Genomic DNA, 22,692 nt, shown 5'->3' on the forward strand with positions numbered 1-22,692 from the left:
ATCAAGTCTTGTCTGAATGTGGGCACTCAAAACATTCTTTCAAAGAAACCTTTCCTGTTTCTTTTTTGTTGGTTGCATACTCCCACTGCACACAACTCTTGGTTTTAAATTGGTAAACCTGATGTGCGTTGCATCCTCTCCCCAGTCCGCAGTGTCGAGTAGTAGAGAACATCGCCAGTTTTTCCCAGTCCATCGCCATGACACAGAATGAAGCAGTGCTCTCTTCCTCTCAGACTGGAAGGTAAATAAAGACCTGAACTGGGATTCGCAGTGCTGTTTATGTTGCAGCTGGCTCTGTTAAGGTACCCAAGGAGAATATATAAAAAGAATTTCCATTTGTGTCTGGATATTACTAAAGTTTGTTACAACTCCTTAAATACTTTTATTTTCTGTGGAAGCTGAATAGCAGGAATGGGGTTTTCCACAGTGTTGTTGGTTTAATCCTCTCATAGTGAGTTAAAAAATTTTCAAAAAAAATTAAAGAAAATTAAAGAAAAATTACATCATTTTACCTGTGGTGTGAAGAGCGGCTAATGCTAAACCCTTGTGCAAGATGTTGTAATTGTTTTGAATGTTGACAAGCTTATTAAACAGCATGGCAACGTTGCCCATCTTCGTACACTCCATACAGAATAATGAAGTTTTCTCCCACCCCTATAATTTGTACCCCCCTCCTTTTTGCCATAGACCAAAACTTTGCCAGGTAATTCACTGGCTTACAGCATTAGCAAAAAAAATCCCTTGCTTAAAAAATCCCTTGCTTTTCTGATAAATCTTTTTAGTTTATCAACAGTGCTGAGATAGCCTGTACTCAGCTTGTGAAAGAGTTGCCTGCAGTCAAAGTGCTTCTAACGCACTCTTTGCAAAAAGCGCTTATTATTTTGTTCTTTGGAGAAGAGCTAAAAGCTTTCTTATTTTTACAGTTTTTCTAATTTTTTTTCCCGACAAATATAGATTTCCAAAGTTGCCTGTAAATAGACTGAGTCTATACATGCAGAAACGTGCACATGCACATACATAAAACTGAGGGAAGAGTCCCACAATGGAGCATTGTTCTAGCCTAATTAGCAGACAGACAAATGGGAAAGGAGTAACATGGAGTTTTCTGGCATAGATTAGCAGAGGCAGCCACTGCAGTCTACATTTGTTTAGGTTGGGTGAATACATTGGAGCATTTGTTACTGTATTATAGATGTCTTGTCACTCGTCAAATATGAAGTGGGCCAAAGGAAGAATAAAACAGGCTCTTGTCAAGTGGGTGAGATGTCCTGCTTCACTGCTGTCAGCTCTGATTGCAGTTAATTTTGCAAATTTTGCCATTTCCAGCACTGAAGCATGAATTTTTGATATGAAGAGCACAAGCCAACCAAATCAAAGTAAACACTATACCTAGCATGCATATTAAAAATAATTGATTACTGGGTATGGAAGGAAAGCATCGCATGTACGAGCATAAAAAACAAGTCTATTAACCTTCTTCTGTAGGATTTCTTGATTGCAAAGAGAGATTATGGTCTTCAGGGAGTGAGAATAACTGCCTTGAATGGTATTATTTTGTTTTCTGTTCTGTTTGTTTTTTAAATTCAGGTATTGTTCTGCATGTTAACCAGAACAGTTTTAGGCTTTTATGCTTTTAGATCTACTGAAATGTTTTGTGGAAGGTCTGCAGAAAGCTTTTGCTGAATAAAAAAAAAAACTAGAGAAAAATAAACAGTTTGAAGTTTAAACCAGTTGGAAAAATAAAACAACCATTCAAACTTGGGTCTTTTAAAATGCTTTCTAAATTGAAAATTTAGAGGGACCTAATTCCTTCTGGTTTTCTGATCTATGGTTTGCATTGAGGACTTTACATACGTTTCTGCTGAAGTGTTTGGTTGCTGCAATTGTGATGTTGGAATACTTACATTCCCCGTTCCCCCCAAAAAAAGGCTTTTGTTCATTGTATGGTGTTATATATGACCATGTCATAACAGTTAGCAATTCTGCTGGGAATCTCTTAATCATGTGGTTACAGAAGTGACTGTGGTGAGAGAGGTTTTTGAAGATGAATTTAATTAAATAAATGCCGTAGCTCTTTAGCACTAGGTAAATAATGGCTTTAATGTATTAGGCAGCTTCTAGGGTATCTAGGATAACACTAGGCAAGTCACAGCATAACACTTCTGTAGCCTTGAAAACATTCCTGCCAACATTAATAATCAAAATACCTCCATGATACAGATAAAACTAATGAGCCAGAGAAGCGTGTTTGTCCAGGTTTTTAGAGACAACCAATGTCAAGTTCTCATCTCTTAGTGATGTGCTCAGAGCCTGCTGCCAACTCTTTTTTCTCTAGCAGAAATTTGTTAATAGAATCAAATATGGTTACAACCAATACTGTGATTTTAGACTGCATTATAATAAAAGCCAGGATTTTTGCACCTATCAGAAATTACCTACGATAATGATCTTTTACCAACTTTCTAGCAGAGGGGTGGAGCACAGTGAGATATGCTGTAATAATGTTTTCTCTGTTCATATGTTTTCTAATGTCCAAGGATATAGATGCATGTCTGCCAAGGGTCTTATTGTGTCATAATTTGACTGAATTTTAAGCATCTCTACGGTAGGAATTGCAAGCAAATAGAACTTTAAATTGGCCAGGTAGCTTATTTCCCTTATTATTTCTTTTTCCCGTAAGTCTCAGTTAGAGGTATGTTAGAAATTAGAAGAATTTCCCAAGAAGCATCTGGTTCAATTACCAATAAACTGTCCCAGTTGTCAACTGAAGTGAAGATTTTTTTTTTTTCTGGTCTTCTAGGTCAGCAGAGAAAAATTTTATTCTCCCTGTTTGTTTTCAGCTGTGTGTGTCCGTGGGACAGAACTGAGGTTGGGAATATTTCTACAGTAATGTTTGCCTGCAGAAAAAGCCAGAGCAGATGAGACAGGATTGTTTTCTTCCCTTTGCAAGAAGGTTGTAGTCATTGTGTAACTGCTGATTCAAGGGGTCCTGGCTGTCCTGTTCCTGGTCAAAATCTTATTTTGTATGCAAGTGAATGTATGATCATGTGCACAGGTGAACATATGACAGAGCTGGACCAGATAAAATTGAGTCCAATTATTGCTGCTGTGAGGAACTGAAGACTGTTTTAGTATTACTTGTGAATTTTAGGGGGATATGAACAGTGTCTTTCAGCCTGTTGTATAGCCAGCATCTCTAGGCATAATTTGGTCCTTAGCCCAGTCCTTCCTCTGGTATGTTCAACTCTGAACTTGTTTGCAGTGAACCAAGGTGAAGCTACAATCAGTTGTGTGAAGAGGCAGACATAGGCATTTGATTCTTATCTGTCTGTTCCCATGCAAAGGTGCTTGTAATGTTGTTTGTCTTGGAAATACATGTAATATTGGTAATTGCTGTGTTATCAGTTGCTAGGCATATATTTGATGCTTCTCTGCTTCACTCTACTTGTACTTCAATATTATGATGGCAGACACATTACTATCGTAGAAATTCAGAGGTTAAGACAGGTATGAAACTCAGAGTGCTGTGGGTGGCTGAACAGCTGCAGTGCTCCTCACTTTTTGAGACAGTTGAGCTAAAATAATTTAAAATTAATTTATAATTTAAATCTCCTCTGTGTTTGTAGAGCACTTGGATGACCAGATACGTCCCCCTTTCTGTGCTGAGTTTTGAGGCCTGAATTTTTGCATAACTTGCACTAAACAGGAGGTTTTATTTTGGCTTCCAGGAGTGAAATATTTCAGAAACATAGAAGCAAGACATAACACTTTGTTACATGAGGTATTTGTTTCTGCTGTAGTAGCTTGCTCTCTGACCTCTGCAGTTGCAGATCAGTGTCCTGGTTAGCAGGTGCTCTGTTAAAACAGTGTTTTTTTCCTGCTTTGGCTATTAAGGTATAATTTTAATTTGCATTAGAAAATCAAATGTTTTCTGTATGTTTAAATGTATTAAGAAATAGGACCTTTTGAAATTTTTTCCTGTAAAGAGACTATTTGGTGGTAGACAATCTGTACTGTTGGAGGCAACATGGAGGTAATATTAATCCATATATAATATGACCTGGGTTCCTTTTAATTTCTGCTGTTGTCAAGCTAACATGCGTTGGACAAACCAGTGTCTGGTGACACTGTAAGTTCTTTGGAGATGGTAATGTCATAAAAAAACAAGTATGTTTAATACTTAGCACTATGGGACTTGATACCAGTTAAGTACTTCTAACAAAATGTCACCACAAATAAGTTAATGAAACAAAAGAGATCTAAAACCCTTTCTATTTGAACAGGCTCCATAAAAATACCATTTTTAATACCGCAAGGATCAGTTTTGAATACAACCCTTTTACTATTCTGAAGGTCCTCCATTTCTGCTTAAAGTTGATTCTCTCCATATTATCTTGGTTTTGACCCATTTTCTAAACCAGAGATGTCAGTGTAGCCCTGAGACTACTGTTCATGGGGTAATCCTTCATATAGAGAGCTAGAACAGCACCACAGACTATGGACTGCTTTTGTTCTCAGCATTTTGAAATAGCTGTCTGGGAACTGTCTTGGATTTGATGGACTCTGAAGTAGTTGACAGTGTCACTTTTAGTTCATGCTGTTTGCCATTATATGTAGTTAATCTCTCAAAAACGATTTGCTGGAATATACATCTAGCAAAGATGCATGGTAGAAGAGGAGGTGTAAGCTGTATATTGGACTTCTGTCTATCATGGTCTTTTTAAGAAAACAGTTGATTTATTTTTCACTATTCAGGAAGTAAACCAAAATTTTTAAGCATAATGTAAAATATCAAATACTGTTTTAGGTATCCCATTATTTTTATTTAGTAAAGGTGCTAAAATCCAGGAGATTCATAAAGCTTTTGAAAATTAATACTTTTGCTAGCAGTGTTTTCTAAGGATTACTGATACACATTGTTCCCTTAACAGAAAGAAAACTTGAAAAAATGAAAAACTGTTGCTGCACTAACATAAGAGGGCAATGGAGGAAGGAAGCCTTATGAGTTGTCTGGTCACCTGGGGCTGTTGCCTTCTGAACTTGGGCAACAGGTTACTAGTTTTGCTCTGTCCAGAGAAGTGAGCAGAAGTTTCAAGCATAACAAACACTTTTCCTGAAAACCTGTTTTTATTTTGCCACCTTTGAAGTTAGAAAATCTGTATTAAGGAAATTTGATGGTAGACATCTCTGTTGCTTTGCTGTCGCAAATGTATGAGCTTTCCCTCCTCCCTTTTCTCCACGTGGTTTTTGAGCTCCGAATTATTGTTGCTTTCCTTCTACCCAAGCCTTCCCTCAAAGTTTGTTGGTACCACTGATGCTGTAGTTATCAAACCTTGTCACATAACGCTGACTGAAAGAAGCATGATTGCTGGAGTCCCTCCCCATGCCAGCACATGTGTTTGTGGAGCTCTGCAGTGAACCGGTCTAGTTGTTAACTTAGGCTGATAGCTTTATTTCTTTTGAATTAGTTTTTGTTTGAATCAGCTCTTTAATGTGGTTTGCAACACACAGCCATGCTGTGCTTACATGTGAGAAGGGATGATACAGAAGTGAGAACAAGCAGCCCATGGCAAAGAGGAGGGCAGCACCAGTTCATTCAGGAGCTGTGGTGACTTGAGGTAGTTCAAAGTGCATATCAAACTATGTCCTCTGTGCTGCGTTGCAAACTTATTTGGGTGGTGTTAGAACACTGCTTTTCTAGATCCTTTCCTTTTATTATACACTTGCAGCCTGAGCACTATTTCTTTTCAGAGCTTCTGAGATATTATTTTGAGACTAAGCTCTGATTTCCAAACCTAAATGCAAATAGCAGCACAGTCCAGCTCCCAAAATAAATGTGAGTTTGTTTTTGATGTACAATAGATTCAACTTCTGAGTCTCCAGAACTCCATATGCATGCCTAGGTGAGAATTATTTCTAGAAGAATATTCTCATGAGGGTTAAATTTCTGTTATTCTTAGTGGGATCAAAAGATATATGCCCCGTGTTGGCCATTTTCATTCAGTCTGGGCTGTTGGGAACTGGAAGTTGCCACCTTCTGCTGGTGTTTGCTGGTCTGGATGAAATGTGACAAGTGATTTTTGTTCTGGTTTCCAGTTTTGGATTTTTGCTAAATGATTAAAACCACCTTGTCAGTTTTCAAATTACAGAGCATCAATTTAGTAACAGAGTAGGAAAAAGACACGTACTCGTATTCTTCTTCTTGTGCTGAAGCATGCATAGGTAAATGCAGGGAAAACGTGTTAAGCAACTGGATGTTTTACTGTGTCCCCTGTTTTTGTACTGATAAAAGAAATTGCCAGAAAGACAATACTGAAGATACCGTTTGTCTTTGAAATGTGCTCCAGGTTGTTTGGCACCCTTTCCACAAGCAGTGAAACTTTTCAGTGGGGAGAAAGAATAGAGGACAGAAAAGAACAACAGTCCTTTTGCCTTAGAATTAGTTTTGCATCAACTTAGGCCAGATGAGAAATACTTGCTGTAGTTACGACTTGCTTTCTTGTTGGGCTGTCTGAAGCAAATCATTGATGTAATTTGTTTACAAAATACTCAAATCTTCTGTTAGCCCTTGTCATTTATTATGTAGGGCTTGTGTGTGAAAACCAGGTCTAATGCACTGGTACAGCTAATGGGAAATTTGGCTGAGCTGAGGAATTCTATGTAACGTGATGAAATATTTGGATCCCACCAAATTACCTACTTTTTTTTTTTTTTTTTTTAGATTCTGGATAGAGATTGCTATGTTCCATATTAGTTTAGGAGGCAGGGAGAAAGATGCTGTCATTGTGAAATAAGAGTGCCAGCATAAGTAACTAGTTGAGAAGAACCGATTAGGAATAACTCCCTGCTCAGATAAGTCTGTATTTAAATGAAAATTTGATGTCCTTATTTTAAGGAAATCTCTTCTTATTTTAGTGATAGTGGCAGTTCACTGCCTGCTGTGCTTAATTCAATTGTTCACATCAGTAGAAAAGGAAATGATACAGTGAATGGTTTTTTCTCCAGGTGCTGAAGAAGTCTTGCTGCTCGCCAGAAGGACTGACTTGAGGAGGATTTCCCTGGACATGCCAGATTTCACTGACATTATTCTGCAGATAGACAATATCAGACATGCAATTGCCATAGACTACGATCCTGTGGAAGGCTACATCTACTGGACTGATGATGATGTCCGGGCAATTCGTCGGGCCTACCTTGATGGCTCTGGAGCACAGACTCTGGTAACCACAGAGATCAACCATCCAGATGGTATTGCTGTGGATTGGGTGGCAAGGAACCTCTACTGGACTGATACTGGAACAGACCGCATTGAAGTGACCCGGTTGAATGGGACATCAAGAAAGATCCTTATCTCAGAAAACCTAGATGAACCTCGAGCAATAGTACTCAATCCTGTAATGGGGTAAGTTTTGTGTTTATTGATAGCCTTGTGGTAGTTCTTTGGGTCCAGTTTGTGTTCTCCAGAAACTGAAAATCTGCAAATAGTGAGATAATGTGTATATTATTTGTCAAATATTCTGGAAATAACTGTCTTTCCCTTGCTTCGTCCCTTTAATACTGTATATATAAAAGGTGACTTCTAAATATAGTGTTCTTCAATAAACCTATACATTGTGTGTTTGGTTGAATTTTCTTTCCTCTGCATCTTCAGTATTATCATAAGTATGAAAGAATTGGGCCACTGCATGTTTTCAATAGTTTAATTTATTTAATGCTAAACTTTATATCATAACTGATTACAGCTCATGTTGGCTTGTTTGCTGCAGTTGGGGAAGCAGAAAGTTAGTAACTTCTTTCAAAAGCAGGACAGATCTTGACACTTTTTTTGTCTTGCGTGTTATGTGCATTGACTGTTTCCCCTCTTCTTTTTTACAGCTACATGTATTGGACAGACTGGGGTGAAAGCCCAAAGATAGAGTGTGCTTATTTGGATGGCTCAGAAAGGCGAGTTCTGGTAAATACATCCCTAGGTTGGCCTAATGGCTTGGCACTGGATCTTGAAAAAGACAAGCTTTACTGGGGAGATGCAAAAACAGATAAAATTGAGGTGAGTAATAGAGCCATACTTGGGTGCATTCTTAGAAAACAAGTGCTATTCTCATGTGCTGCTTTATGTCTTAGACACATTTATCCATTTTTTTGAGGAGTCTGTTGTTTCATTAATACTAACATGATATTTAGCAAAACAATACATATTTGAGAAGAAAGGAAACACATTCATCTGGTTCAGAAAAGTTTTGTAAGAAATATTATGTTTGTTATGTCTACATTGCTACAAGTGTAAGTTAATTTCTTGAAATCTCAGGTTTTACCTGAGGCTTTTGCAACAAATCGGAAGACTCAGGTACAGCCCCTTTAAAAGATGTTTTGTCTTATCTGTGGTGCTTGGATACTATTAGTATCTAAAATTGCTGCATGCAAAAGACTTCATTCAGTGTTCGTGTACAGAAGAAGGTGGATGTGGGGGCCCTAGAGAGCCATATTTCAGGACCTTAATGATTATGTGCTGTCCAGATGCATGGACAAGAAATAATTTTTAATGTACTGCCTGCTTTGAGAACAATGTAGGCATTCTACTTCTGAATTTGAGGAGGGGAAATCCTCTTCACAATGTTGTATAAACATTTATGACAATATTTAGTATTTCTTAGTTGTTGAAAGAATGTCTAATAGAAGAGTGTGATTCCCTTATGCCCCTCTTTCTTTGGGAAGAATTTTCTTAAAAATGAAAAAAAATTCATCCTGTCTACCTATTGCCCAAATGCTCAACAAAGTTGGAGAAATTATCTGCTTGTCTGTTATGATGTGCTCCCAGGAGTAAGATAGTGAAGTGTCTCTGGAGATTCATTGCTTTAAATTTAAAATATGGCCAAAGCAGGCATCTGTACTGGTGTAGTCATGGACATTGACAATTGTACTGGCAAGGCCCGAGATGTTTCAAGAGATATTTTCCTAAAGGAGATGCCTTTTTCGCTATTGTTTTTGCATTAATATTGCATGGTTAAATCTTAATCTAAAAGAATAATTGTGCTGTCAGAGAAGAGAAACAAGTCTTAGATACCACTGCAGAGAACTGAATCCTAAAGTAGTTTCACTCAGACCAGAAGGTGATCAATAACTGAAAGAGTTAAAATGAAGGTTTGGGGCAAGGTTTTTTTGGGCTTCGGAGCGTGTGTTCATAAGATTCTGAGGTTTCAGTGAATTATTAACAAAAGTATTCAGCTGAGAGGAAATCCAGCAAATTGATAGAGCTTGATAATATTGTGATGTAGAAGAGCACAGGGCTTTTGTGTAATCTAGAAATACTGATCAACAGCCATTTTATACATTTGTTTTGGATACATTTGTGGAGTTGCTGAAGACCTGTAGTCTTGTATACTTGTAGTAGTGTGCTTACTTGCATGAGTGTGTCCATTTAATTTGAGACAGCTGAGGATATGTATAGATAATATGGATACAGCCAGACATGAAGAAGTCTCAAATAGTTGCTTAAGATCCCGTAGTATTCCCCACCACCCTCAATGCTTAGTTTCTAAATAAAATAGTTGTTTAAGAAGTGCATCTGGTTACTGGCTGCTTGTGCTCATATTTCTAAGAAAGAAAAATTGGATTTTGAACGTCAGTCTCAAGTTGTTATAGTAGGTTATGATCAACCCGAGGGTTTGGATGACAGCATGAGATGTGGCCTGAGATCAGGCAAATTCAAAAATTCCTACTGTGTTATCTTTAGATCATTATAGATTTGTCAGCCAGACAAATGTTCCTTTTTAATGTCTTGTTAACCTTCAGATAACTGGTGGCCATAGGTCCCTTGACCTGGTTGTGGCATATTCTTAGTATGAAGTAGTTGTTTATCTACCACAAAGATAGAACAGTTTGAACATTAAAGGTACTACATAATTAGCTCTGAGTATTTTAATTTGAAAAGGGAATTCTGTAGGGAATTTGGATTAGCTTCAAAGTAAGATGAGGGCAATAACTAGCTAATTGAAATAAATTCATAAAAACAGTTATCAAACCAGAATGTGAGAGTAAACACCCCCAAAAAAGTTTTTTCTCTTTAAAGCAATAATTAAAAATTTTCTTCCTATGGTATAAGCTAATTTGCTGAAGTCACGTTTTGGCTATACTGTTACAACAGTCTATTTCTGTACCAACACCTAAGAAAAGCAATATAGAAATTTTTCCCTTGGTCATGGCCTGTGAAGTTGATTGATTTTTCATGTTGTTTGGGGGAGTAGCATACGCAGCATTTTTAGATAAATAAATTTTGAGGAATGACTATGCTCTCTACAGGTTTTGCCCTCAAGAAGTGGGGAAGCAAGACTGCTGACTCCAGAAATGTAACTTCAGTGTTCGGCAGTAGCTAAGTTCTGGGCTTGATGACTATCAGGAAGGTCCTGTTCTCCCCTTACCTTTCGGCCTTGAGGACAAGGAATGTTCCAGATGCCACTTTTTATAGCTGGGACTGTAGTTGTGCATGCGTTTCATGGGTTTGAACTGTCTATTTGGTCTGTCTCACTTCATTGTATGGCAGCGAAGCCAGCAATACTGTTTGGTTTGGCATCGAAGTTTAGGAAAATCAGAGAAGCCAACTAAGGGGTTTTTATTCCCTCAGTTTTACTTTTGCTTATTATACTTACTTTTTGTGGTTCTCTTCTATTTGCAAAAATAGAGAAGAGGGTGGTTCACTTGGTGTTGCAAACAGAAGATACTCTTTACGTGAAGTCGATTGTGACATCTGTAGATACATTGATTCCTATATATTGTGCAATCCTGCTTTAATTGTTAGCACAAAGAGTGACATCTCCATCCTCCTAGCAATGGATTCCACATTTTCTTAGACTAAAACAAGTGTAAATATTCTCATTTTTAGTCTCCCTCTCCTGCCTTTTCTTTTCTTTTTGCAGTTTTTCTTTTTATGCTTGGAATTTACTTTTGTTAGCTATCACAAACAGAATCCTTCTGAGGCTGTATTTACAAATATCTGAATAGGCCCATTTAGGATATGATGGGGAAAAAAAATCATGTGTGTTTTCCCACAGTTCTCAACCATGCTGTGAAGGGGTCTGTTAGCGTCCGTTCTGGACTGGCATGAGTTAAAACGGCACTGGCACGTTATCAGTAGAAATGGATATTAGATGTCTATTGCAGAACTTCCATTAAAAAAGAAATTTTCAGCTTCCATTTTGGAAGGTGTGCCAGGCACTTTTGTGTGTTCTGCTCAGTTGGGAAAGAGCTGTGTAACTTAATCAGTCACTAATACCCCTCAGATACTGGCCAGAGTGATATTGGTCTCTGATAGAGCTTCTTTTCATTAATACTCCTCTACAAGATGAAAAAGTGCACCGAGGAAATATTTTAGGATACAAGCAAATTGATCCAATGGATTGTATTTCACATTTGTTGTTCAACTTGCTATATTTATAACCTAACAGTGCTTTTCTGCAAGATTTCTGTGTTTAAGAGGTTCTGTCAATACCCTAGATTTTCCTAGTAAGGCATTGTTTGTGCTACTCTGCTGTCCCCAGTGCACGTGGAGCCTCACTCTATGGTGTATGAGGTGGGGCATTTCCACTTTTACTTGCTGTTGAAGTTATTCAGCATAGAATCATAGAATGGTTTAGGTTGGAAGGGACCTTGAAGATCGTCTAGTTTCAATCCCTCTGCCGTTGGTAGGGACACCTTCCACTAGACCAGGTTGCTTTGAAGCCCCATCCAGCCTGGCCTTGAACATTTCTAGGGATAGGGCATCCACAATTTCTCTGGGCTACCTGTTGCAGTGTCTCACCACTCTCATAGTGAAAAACTTCCTCCTAATATTTATTCTAAATCTACCCTCTTCCAGTTTGAAGCCATTACCCCTCATCCTATCACCACATGCCCTTGTAAAAAATCCCTCTCCAGCTTTCTTGTAGGCCCCCTTCAGATACTGGAAAGTTGCTATAAGGTCTCCCTGGGGTCTTCTCTTCTCCAGGATGAAAAACCCCAACTCTCTCAGGCTGTCTTCATAGGAGAGGTGTTCCAGCCCTCTGATCATCTTTGTGGCCCTCCTCTGGGCTTGCTCCAACGGGTCCATGTCCTTCTTACGTTGGGGGCCCCAGAGCTCGGTGCAGTACTCCAGGTGGGGTCTCACCAGAGCAGAGTAGAGGGGCAGAATCACCTCCCTTGACCTGCTGGCCACGCTTAAAGTCATTCTCTCATGCATCTGTTCTGTTGCCAAGAGCATGCCACTTAAGTGGCTTGCCAATGCAGCTGGTGTCTCCGTGATTTGTTCTGTATGCGTATGTATGTCTGTTGCATCCACAGCTTGTCAGAAACAAAAAACAGCTGACTGCAAGTCAAGGATACGCATTTATATTTTATACTATAGTTGACCTAGCTGAGTATTAGGATTTTTCTTCACCCAAAACTACCTTGAAGCATGTTGCTGGATAAATTTTGTTTATGTTAACACCTAAAACTAGCGTAGGTGGGATAGTAGATAGTAAGCTGTAACTCTATTTTGTAACGCATTAGATAGGAAAAAAAAAAAAAAACAAACTAAACAAAAATTGATGTAGCTTTGAGTGGTTTACTCTGTGGCTATGTTGCAAGGAGAGAGTTCTTGCTTCATCTAAAACAACATTCAGATTTATGTTGAGTGCTCCTGAAGGAGACTTTGATGAACTGCAGGGTCCCTGTGCATTTCAGAAAGTGGCACTCTGCAGCTGCAGTGTATTGCAGAAGGCAAAGAAGGTGGCACATGGCATGTGGATCACAGCACACTGCCTTGTGTGTGGTTGTCGTGGTTTAGGCCAAAATCCGCAACTGGGGACCTGGGGGATCCCAGATGGGACCAACAGATGCTCCCCTCTACCCCTCTTCAAAGAGAGAGGCAGAGGAGGAAAAAGAGACTTATGAGTTTAGAAGAAACTAAACTACTTTAATGAAATATTAATAATAAAATAAAAAGAAATAATGAAAGATCTACAAAACCGTATCAAGTTCCCGAGATGACAGTCACGTCACCGGCTGGCACTGGGGCAGTCCCAGGCTGGACTCGGTGACGGACGGGAACTGGATTTCGGATCTGGATTCAGGGTCGGGATCACAGGCAGACAAACAGAGTCCTCCTCAGACGTCGGCCATTGAAGGAAGAGAGCTGACCCTTTGATCCCTCAGCTTTTATACTGAGCATGAGGCAGATGGGATGGAATACCCTGTTGGTCAGTTTTGGGTCACCTGTCCTGTCCGCTCCTCCCCGCAGGTGAGACCCCACTATGCTCTTCCGCTTCTGACCCTCCAACGGGGCAAATAACAGAGTTGGTTGGCCTTGGGCGTTATAGCAATGAGTATAAGCCAGAGCCTCTCTGCACACCATGCCTGGGCATCAGCTATAAACAATTGGTCTTATCACTCTGAGAGAGTGAACACTGTCTGCACAATATGCAGTTAATTTCAGTAGTTAGAAGAGGCCCAGCTAAGAAGTGAAGTTACTGAACAAAATTGGTTCTGTTTTACCTCAAACCGGGACAGTGCTGAAGATGGGAGGCCAAAGAGCTGTTAGATGGTAATGGAGAGGAACAGTGGCTGGGCCAGTACATTGCTCTTTATTGTAGTAGATGACTGTTAAAGCACATCTTCTAATCCCATCACCTTCCTTTCAGAGCAATTACTTTCTCTTGGGCTTTTGCAGTGCTGTCACTTGACAGTTTTTTCATTTGAAAACTGCAATCCCAGATTTTTTGAAGCAACTGGTAATTTTCCAGAGAGCAAAGATCCGCGAAAGCCGTAGAAAGGAGAAAATTCCCATGGGCGCTGTTTTCCTCTATCCATCTACTTTTACCTTCCTCAAAATGCCCCACCTCACTGTGTAGAAGTTGCAAAATAGAATAAATGAAAACCATTACTTCTACTACTATGCAGAGCACGGTGGGACTTAAAGCCTGTCGGGGAAGAAGTAGAATTAAGACTGATGCTCAATAATGTAAAAAGTGCACTGTGTAGACTTTTTTGTAGCTTTCTGACGAACGGCTTGTAGATGAGAATTGCTTTCATCATATAGCATACCTTCAACTGCTTTCCATATAGAAAAAAATGAGTGAGTGTAGCTTGTGCATATTTGTGCCTATCTCTGCTTGGTACTCTCCCTGGGAAGGCCTGTGCGTATACAGAGTTTTTAAACAGTGACTGAACTTTGTACAGCTTCGAAATATGATAAGCTGAAGACATCTGTCCTATTTTTGCTGCACCTCAGGTTTGAAATGTACTGTAGATGTCTCTGGTTTGGGTTTGTTTGTTTGTTTGTTTTGAGGGTGGTTTTGTTTGTTTTTAGTAACTCATTTTGACGTTACTTGTGGATGTGCTCTTCCACAATTAGAAAAGAAACGCTGCAGAGCTCTTGAAGGTACCAAGCAGCGTCCTGTACCAGGAGAGTATGTTCCTACTTGTGCGTGTAAAACTTCACAGGGTGAAAACAGCAGTTACCCTTTCCTGGCAAAAACCCTCTCCTAACCTTCCCATCTGCAGCATTCAGCTGCAACACAAAGGGCCCAGTCACTTTGCAAGCAGTTTGCATCCTGAAGAAACCATTTGGCAAGGCTTGTCAAAATTTTGTGTGACAGGAGCCTATGGGGCTTTCGCTGCAAATTTGGCACCCTGTGGTAACATTGTTCCCAGCTTTTATTTTTTTTTTTTTTAATTAGTATGGCAAAGTATAAGGCAAGGAAAAATATATAGAAAATTTTGAGTCATGTCTGTCGAAATCATGTGTTTGTCTGTCCAACCTCAGCTACAAGTAAGGGGCATGGATTAATCCAACTGAACTCTGGATTTTACTGACAGAGAAAAGGTGATTTCCAGGAGCAAACAGAAGATTAATAAGGATTACTGGGTTCCAGCAGAGGGAGAAGCAAAGGCCCAATGGCATCCATGTGTAGAGTTTCCTAATTCTCCTTAAAAACAATTTTGTGGTTAGCCAGGTTTTCCCATGTATTATTTCTTCAACATTTGCTTAGAGTGCCTAAGGTATAATTGCATAATGAGCAATTACTGGATTCTCAGGTGCCTGTTATTATGTATGCATTTTACTTAAGTTTGTGCAATATTCTTGGAATAAATGTTATGCAGACTATCCCTTCTGGCAACTTCCCCTCATTCCCCTCCTTCTCCTCTATTGGCAAATGTCATTCATTTGTCTTTGCAGAAGAGTCATAATTATGTACAGTAATTCTTTGCAAGTTTGTAGGGTGTTTAAGTCTAAAGTGTAAGTCAGCATCAGTTGACAGTCCTGGAGTTCACTGAAGAAATTTTCCAAGATGCAGTTATGTGGGCTGTCCTTGAAATTTAAGGAAATTATCTTTATAATTAGTTTGTTGTTGATTACATTCTGCATAAATCGCGTAAAATGACATTTGGAACAATTTGCTACTTAAATGGGAGTAGGCTTTGCAGAAGTCAGATGTACTGGGGGAAAAAAATTAACAGCTAAACTAATTTAAGGCTGCTTTTTCTAAAGAAGTGTGAGTACACTTCACATATCCCACTTTGTTTTCCAGTTGTTTGACCTAAAAAGTGCAATATTTAATTTATGCATGAGATGTTTTGTCATAACTGATACATTTATGTGTGTGTGTTTCTTTGCATTGGCATTTTGCTTGGAAGGATTAAGACGACTATGTAGTGTAATAAACTGCTTGAGAGATATTCTGGACTGATTTATTGAAACAGGCAAATCTCATAGAGAGAACAACTAATTCAAACTTATCACCACATGCTAATTAGATATAAAAAACTCAAAGCATAATTTTTCTATAAATATGAGTGTATTTCAGAAGACCTAGTTTATATTTATGTTAATGTAAATATTCTCCATGCTGCATATTTGTATTGAAACATAACAGAAAAGTGAAATGGATACAGAAATAAAAAATACAGGATCTCCTTGATCTAAAGAATAGATATCAGTCTAAGTACACAGCTGCAGTAATAAAATCACTTAAATTGTTGATAGTGAGGGAGTCTTAATTTCAGTGATTTTTTTTTTTTTTTTAAATTTCTCAGTGACATTTGATTCGAGTTAGAACTGTGGCAGAGAAATGTCAGCTAATGTAATTGTTAGAAATAAATTATTAATTGAAGCTTATACTATGGTCCTTAGATGAAGTGTATCTACACTATATACTATAATTTTTGCTTCGGGTACATTTGTAAATTATATCCTTTCTAGATGCAAGTGCTGCATATCTAAAGTGATACATATCATATTATATCGACGTGTAATAAGTTAGTGTTGAATAGCACATGTCAGAATTGGGCTAACAAACCATGTATACATCCCTGCTGTTTGTATAGCTCTGTTCAGCAGTGTATTCCTGCAACCTGGGCTGCTCCTTTGAATGCTACCATTGGTGCTACTTCTAGTTTTGCAATGTACTACTCTCCTGCCTGGGATTAAGCTGTGTTGCTGGGGGAGTGACATGTGTACATGTTGATGGCTGTTGGGTATGGTTTTTTGTCGGAAGTTGTGTGTGTGGTTTGTGAGCATTATATACCACAATGTTTTTATTAGTTTTAAATAGCTGTTAGGTTTTTGTATTGCTATGTGTTTTGCTTGAAGAACCAGCAAGCACGAATGCTGTTGTAGGTGGATGGGTTTTTTTGTTTTACTTGAAGAGAGCTGCTCAGAAAATATTATTGCATGAGAGCTATATTTGTAGCAGTGTTCAAAGACTTGGTGTATAACTAACTGTCTTTTAAGGTTCTGAAGGGGAATAATCTATACAAGTGAGCTTGGGACCAAATTTTTACCAGCAGCCAGATAGTCATTGTAGAATGGATAGGAGGAGTCATTTGGAGGAAGGACTATCTTAAAATGTTGCTGCAGGGTTCTGGCAGTTCTTGGACTTTGTTAAGACTGATGACAAATTAGTTATGATTGCTTTTCCCAGAGGGACGTTGCTGGGATGGAACACAGGCTTTTTGGGAGAGGAGAGCGCTGTATCTTTGAGTTCAGTGCTTTAACGATGACAATTATAAATATCTGTGGAGGGTTGCATAAAAAATAAGCCTAACTAATTCTAAGACTCACTAATTCTACAAAATTATATAAAGCCTGACAGCACTCCTTCAGTGAAAAGGGAGTGTGCACCTTTAGGAAGAAGAAGGAAACCTGGTAGCTAGGGGAAGAGGGTCTTTTATTCTCTCCTCTTCAGGAATCCTCACTCTCTCATCTGCCTGTTGGCTGTGTTCTGCTTGCACCATCAGACTCATCACCAGATTTGGAGTCAAGAATAAGTACCTCAGTTCAGACTGGCAAGGATGTTAGTGGAGTCTCAACTTCCTCTGCTGAAAGAATTTAGAGTTTTGTGCTCAGGCATATTTGGAATGATTTTTCTTTATTAGTTTGCTACCATAGAAATGACGTTGCAGTTTGTCCACCCTTGTACACACCCAGCCTATAGTGGGGAACAGAGACTGCTGAGACGACATACAATGATCTGTGATGTTCAGCAGGTCAGCCTGCTGCATGATTTCAGATCCTAATGATTTCTTATGAATTTAAACTCTTCTGCTGTGTTACACGTTTCTAAACCCTGAACTCTGGTTCAGGATTTCCTGGTGTGAGACCTCTTTCTGGAACATAAAAATATAGCCAGCCTCTACCTGCTAACACACAAAGTCTATATCCTGTTTAGGAGCATAGAGCCTTCTAGCTCCGCTCTTCTAATTACGAGATCAAGTTGTCTATGTTTTGCTTACTACTTAATTAGGAATTTTGTTATTTTATACCTTGCACCACATGAGCTTTGTTTATGTTTAAGAGGACTATTACCAAGTGTGGGAGCCGCTGAAGAAAGTCAGAGGCAGCTTCACAAAATGAGATGCTTTTGCTGATCAGAATCAAGTGTTGCACCTTTCTGCTCTAAGCTGTGTAGTAAGGAAGTGTTCATAGAGGAGAAAGACTCATTGACCGAATGGAAGAAGATAAACTTATCAAGATGAATTCCCTCCTGTCCTTTTCCAGTGTTCTGAGTTAGCTACAAGGTGAACTTGTATCTGAGCCCTGACCAAGAGAAAGGTATGACAGTGTTGAAACAGAAAGTGTTTGGTATAAGGGACACATCCAAACTTTGGTCAGTTCCATCCTGTGTTCAGTAGTGCTCTTGGAGATACATATAATTTTGCTTTCTTCTGCCGTCTTGAGTAAAACTTTTTCTGCTGTTACGGAGGGGAGGGGAGGGGAGGGGAGGGGAGGGGAGGGGAGGGGAGGGGAGGGGAGGGGAGGGGAGGGGAGGGGGGATGCCTCCACAGGTGGATGGTGACCTAGCCTCAGTTAATCCTGTCTTTATCACCTTTTGGCTGAAATGCAGCTGCCCAGTATACAGGGCTGTGGAGGCTTCAGTCCTCAAGGAAAACGTCTTGGACCAAAATGATTGTACCATGTCTCCTCAGCACCATGTGGTGCCATGGGCACATTCTTAGTTCTCTAAGCTGAGATTTCCCAAATAGCTTCAAACCAAATTCAAGACTCCAGTTCTTTTCTTTATGGTCTAGGACATGCATATGGAAAAGGCAGCTACACCTCTGAAGTGAAGACTGCTGTCTGGGGTACTGTTGAGTATAAACAGATTTTCCACAACAAAAGCAAATGTTTTCTGTAGTAAAGAGAATTTTTTTCTAAAGGGTTGTGCTGAGATAGTGGGTTAACCTCCCCTTCTCCCCCCTTTTCCCAATTTCCAGGAAGTAAAAAACATCAAAAAGTTCAGTACTCTGTTCTAAGTGCAAGGTTCGTATTAGCTGACCTTGCCTTCAGCATCGTAAATAAATAGAAACGTTCATCTGTAAAGGAGCAGAGCAAAACCAGCCTTGCAGCAAAACCCCATTCTGTGGAAGCAGTCACAGCATGGGCTTCTTGTCCCAAGTAGAGGATACAGGAGATGGTGCAGCCTGTGTTAGTCATGCCACTTAATGCACTAGTAGAAAACTCTCTAATATCACAGAATGGTTAGAGGTGGAAGAGACCTTAAAGATCATCTAGTTCCAACCCCTCTGTGATGGGCAGGCACACTAGACTAGGTTGCTCAAATCCCCAAAATAATGATTTGATTGAATGACCCTCCATAGGATGCTCTCGATCAAAGATTCTCCCAAACTTTTATGTGCCCAGTTTGATCCTGTATCCATTAGCTTTGAAGGGAAAAATCCACAAATATTGGCAGCTGCCAGTTTAAATATTCATTTGAGTCTTTCCACAGTGGAATCTGTACCAATATGAACTTATTTTCATCTACAACCATTTATGATTTATTAGGGTTGCTGTATAGTCATAAAGACCTCTCAATCTTGTCGATTTTCCAGGGACTATATTGTTTTGTACTACTTTTTTTAAAGGGAAAACTTAAAAAACCAAGCAACTGACAGACAGCTTTGGTTTTTGTGGAGTGGTCAGAAACTACTTCTGTTATGTGCAGCTTTTACTATATTTATCAAGAGGAAATCCTGAGGATGTATTAAACTACAAAGTTGAAGAATTATTTGAGTTTTACATGCTTGAGGCTCTCCTTTCTCCATGAAGAATTATTTTAGGATATCTGATATCAAATCACCCTTTTCCGCTTGCTAGGGAGAGAATTCTGCTTTACTTCCCTTGTTGGGATTAACTTCCTGTATTTAAAAGATGGATTTTGTATTTAGCTGTACTACGAAGCGTGGAAATGGGCTCCCCTTCTCATAACCTGCTGTCTTCTGGTGCAGAATATGTATGTCTTTTTCCAGTTGCTGAGGAAAAGGTGGCTTCTATGGAACTTGGAGTAACCTGAATTTTCTTTGTCAGAGTAGCAGGGAGGACAGTTAAGAGAGTTTTTAACTTAGTAACTGTCTCAAAGTTACGTGCTATATTGTTTGCCAGTAGCTATAAGGAATTTTATTTAAATACTATTCCCCCTTTTGCTTTTGTTTTCCTACTTTCTCCTGTTCTCTTCCAAGAATAATACTGAGCTTTGCCATACAGCTTACCTCTGACCTACAGGGAATGTGATTTGTGCTGCTCAGGAGTTGTGATCCCATGAATATTGTCTTACAGCAATGTTGAGAGAGACTTATTTCTCTGATACTTTGGGGATAGTTGTGTCAATATGCACAGTGTACCCAATCAGGTAGGTTTACTGGGAAAAAGTCCTTCCTCTGCCCTCATTTTCCTGTTGCTGTCTTGAAAGGAAAGTATTGGAGATATGTGACCTTTCAGCATCTGGAACTCTCCTTGTATGTAATCCTTTGAACCCAGTGGGAATGACACTGCACCTTTCTTGGTGTTTAGTGACCTTAGGTGTGAGCTTTTCAAATGGAGAATACAGGGGTTTGTGCCACAAGCACACATTCTAGCAACCTTCTATTTCAACTTTGTTGGTTTTTTTAAGGGTTCTGCATTGGTGACGTTATTTCACAGCACCACAGAAGATAATGTTGGAAAGTACTGGCTGGATTGTGTTGAGCAACACTGGGAGAGCAGGTGGTGGTACTGCAGGTGCTTATCGGCAGAAATTTCCACAACCTTTGGTTGTCAAACATGTGAACCTGGATGCTGTTAGAAACAGGAGACCTGATGTGATGGGCTGGCCTGGTGGGGTTCCCATGTTTCTGGAGAACACACACAAAAAACAGAGGTGTAGAACTTGATTTTCGTGCCACGTCTTATTAGTGAAATTTTGAAAGCTCTCAGTACCGTTTTTAGACTTGTGTCATCTGGCCCTAATGAGAAAGAAATCTAGCAGACATACATGACAGCCACCACCAGCCTACTCTAGTTCTCCCAAGATTGCCTGCAACGGTGGGAAATTTTTCTGGTAAATGTCAGTAGACAAGATGAGACCAAAGGTTTTTGTGTCTATTTAGCTTTTCGAAAAATTCTTCAATGCGCTGATGGGATAGCAGTCACTCAAAGGAAGACTTACTTTGCTTGGCTTGATTGACTAGAGTCATTCTGTGGGAAAAGATGCTAACTTATTCTACACTGAAGGTGACCCTTGCCTTTTTGTGAGCAATAAAGACATAATAGAGGCCCAGTTAGGGTTCAGCGGAACCCCCACAGCCATCTGCACACTTCATTGGCAGAAGTGGCTTTCACTTGAACTTGCATTTGACAAGTGTTTTCTGTCTCTTTCTCATTCAGAAGGATCCTTCAAAGCCAAGTAATTGAAATGCTCTCACCCCTCGCTCCTTTTCCTCTGTCCCCCAGACTTGCTTAAATTGCAGGGCAACTGGTATTCAGTGTTAATGAATAAAAACGCATGCGCTTCCAAAGCTTATACTTTTTTTCCTTCCCATAAGGAAGTTTCCAAAAAAACCCACTCTTTTCCACACTCTCCAGCACCAGCTTCATAAAGGAAAAGTTGGGGAAAAAAAAGTGTTTCTGTTGCGTGTTGTGTTGCCATTTCTCCTCCTCCTGCCCGCCCCCCCCCCCCCCCCTTTTTTTTTTTTTTTTCCTCGGGCTGGACTTTTTGAAATGAAACACAAATCAGGTCTCTGGAATAAAAGGTTGTGAGTATGCCTTGTGGCATTTGGAATGAGACTATTCACTGCCTGAATGACTATAAATAGAAAGCAAGGAGCTGCATATTTCTCAGTTCAGACTCCCTGCAAAGAAGCGTCCTTCCCAGTTAGAGGGTGACTTTTTGAAAGAAACCTTGTTCCTTGTGCTGAATTGAATTGCTCTAGGAATTCTTCTCCTTGCAGCTTGCAAAAGGAGGTGTTACTCTCTAATTTATTTCTCCTTTTAAAAGGAGATATCCTCCATCATAAATGTATATTCTTAGCCATGTCACCAGATATGTCTTGTCTGTACAGAGTTGCATGTAAAAAAATTACTGAGTGCAGAACAAACATTGTTCTCAGCAATTTTTGTGCCTGAAAGCTTTCTTTTTGGCTCTGGGCCAGCTGTCGGCTCCCTTTTTATCTGGTAGTCATTCTTCAGTGAGAAGGCTAAATTAGCAGCACTCAGTTTTTTGGGTTTTTATTTAGGGACTGAGGAACAGAATGGGAATTGTGATTGATTTTTATAATAAAAGATTTGATTCTCCCAACACACTTGTGATGTTGCTGATGGTAAGAACCCCAATAGCTTACTGTTGCAGTTCTGCAGACAATTTGTTTGGCTGATTTGGCTGTTAAAAAATGCTCATAAATCTCCTGTGTTGTGCAGTTATGCAAATTAAGTGCAATCATTTTTCTTCTGCCTCCCCTTTTCAGAAGGATTGTAGTATTAAAGAAAGAAGCGTAGTAGATGGGTGGAAAATGTTTGATGGGTTTGTGGGTTGGCAGTATTAAAGATCCTAGCACTCAAGCAGTTGGATTGGCTTTTTTCTTGTTTTCCATTTTTTCTTTTATTTTCCCTTTTTTTTTTATTTTTTCTCTCTCCCTTCCCCCCCCCCCCCCCCCCCCCCCCCTTTTCCCTCCTAACACAGTGGTGTTTTGTTTGGTGTTATTTTGAAAGCTGCTTCTAATTTTCTCCTCAGACTTTTTGTTTCACATTTTTTTCTGCCTTCAAAAAACTAGCAAGGGCAGCCTTCTTCATTGAGTCTTCTTTTCCCTGTTCATAGTTTTTAAAGAATGGGTCTATAGATTCCTTGCATTTCTCTTTCCATTACTGATGGATTCCTAGTTGTGTGGCTTGTGTTTTCTTGTTTGTTTTTTTTTAACAGAGGAATTAAAAGG

General features: G+C 39.4%; 1 protein-coding gene across 3 annotated transcripts in view; it reads left to right on the top strand.

Moving 5' to 3' along the window:
* LRP5 (LDL receptor related protein 5) overlaps positions 1-22,692 on the top strand; it is a 166,906-nt gene that overhangs the window by 72,959 nt on the left and 71,255 nt on the right. For all 3 annotated transcript variants that reach the window (XM_082486003.1, XM_082486002.1, XM_082486001.1), the window contains exons 6-7: positions 7,006-7,402; positions 7,876-8,047. In XM_082486003.1, the coding sequence (XP_082342129.1) occupies positions 7,006-7,402; positions 7,876-8,047 (569 nt within the window). The remainder of the gene's footprint in view (positions 1-7,005; positions 7,403-7,875; positions 8,048-22,692) is intronic.

The sequence above is a fragment of the Vanellus vanellus genome (assembly GCF_965231255.1).
Source record: "Vanellus vanellus genome assembly, chromosome: 6".
In the NCBI taxonomy this organism is placed as follows: Eukaryota; Metazoa; Chordata; class Aves; order Charadriiformes; family Charadriidae; genus Vanellus; species Vanellus vanellus.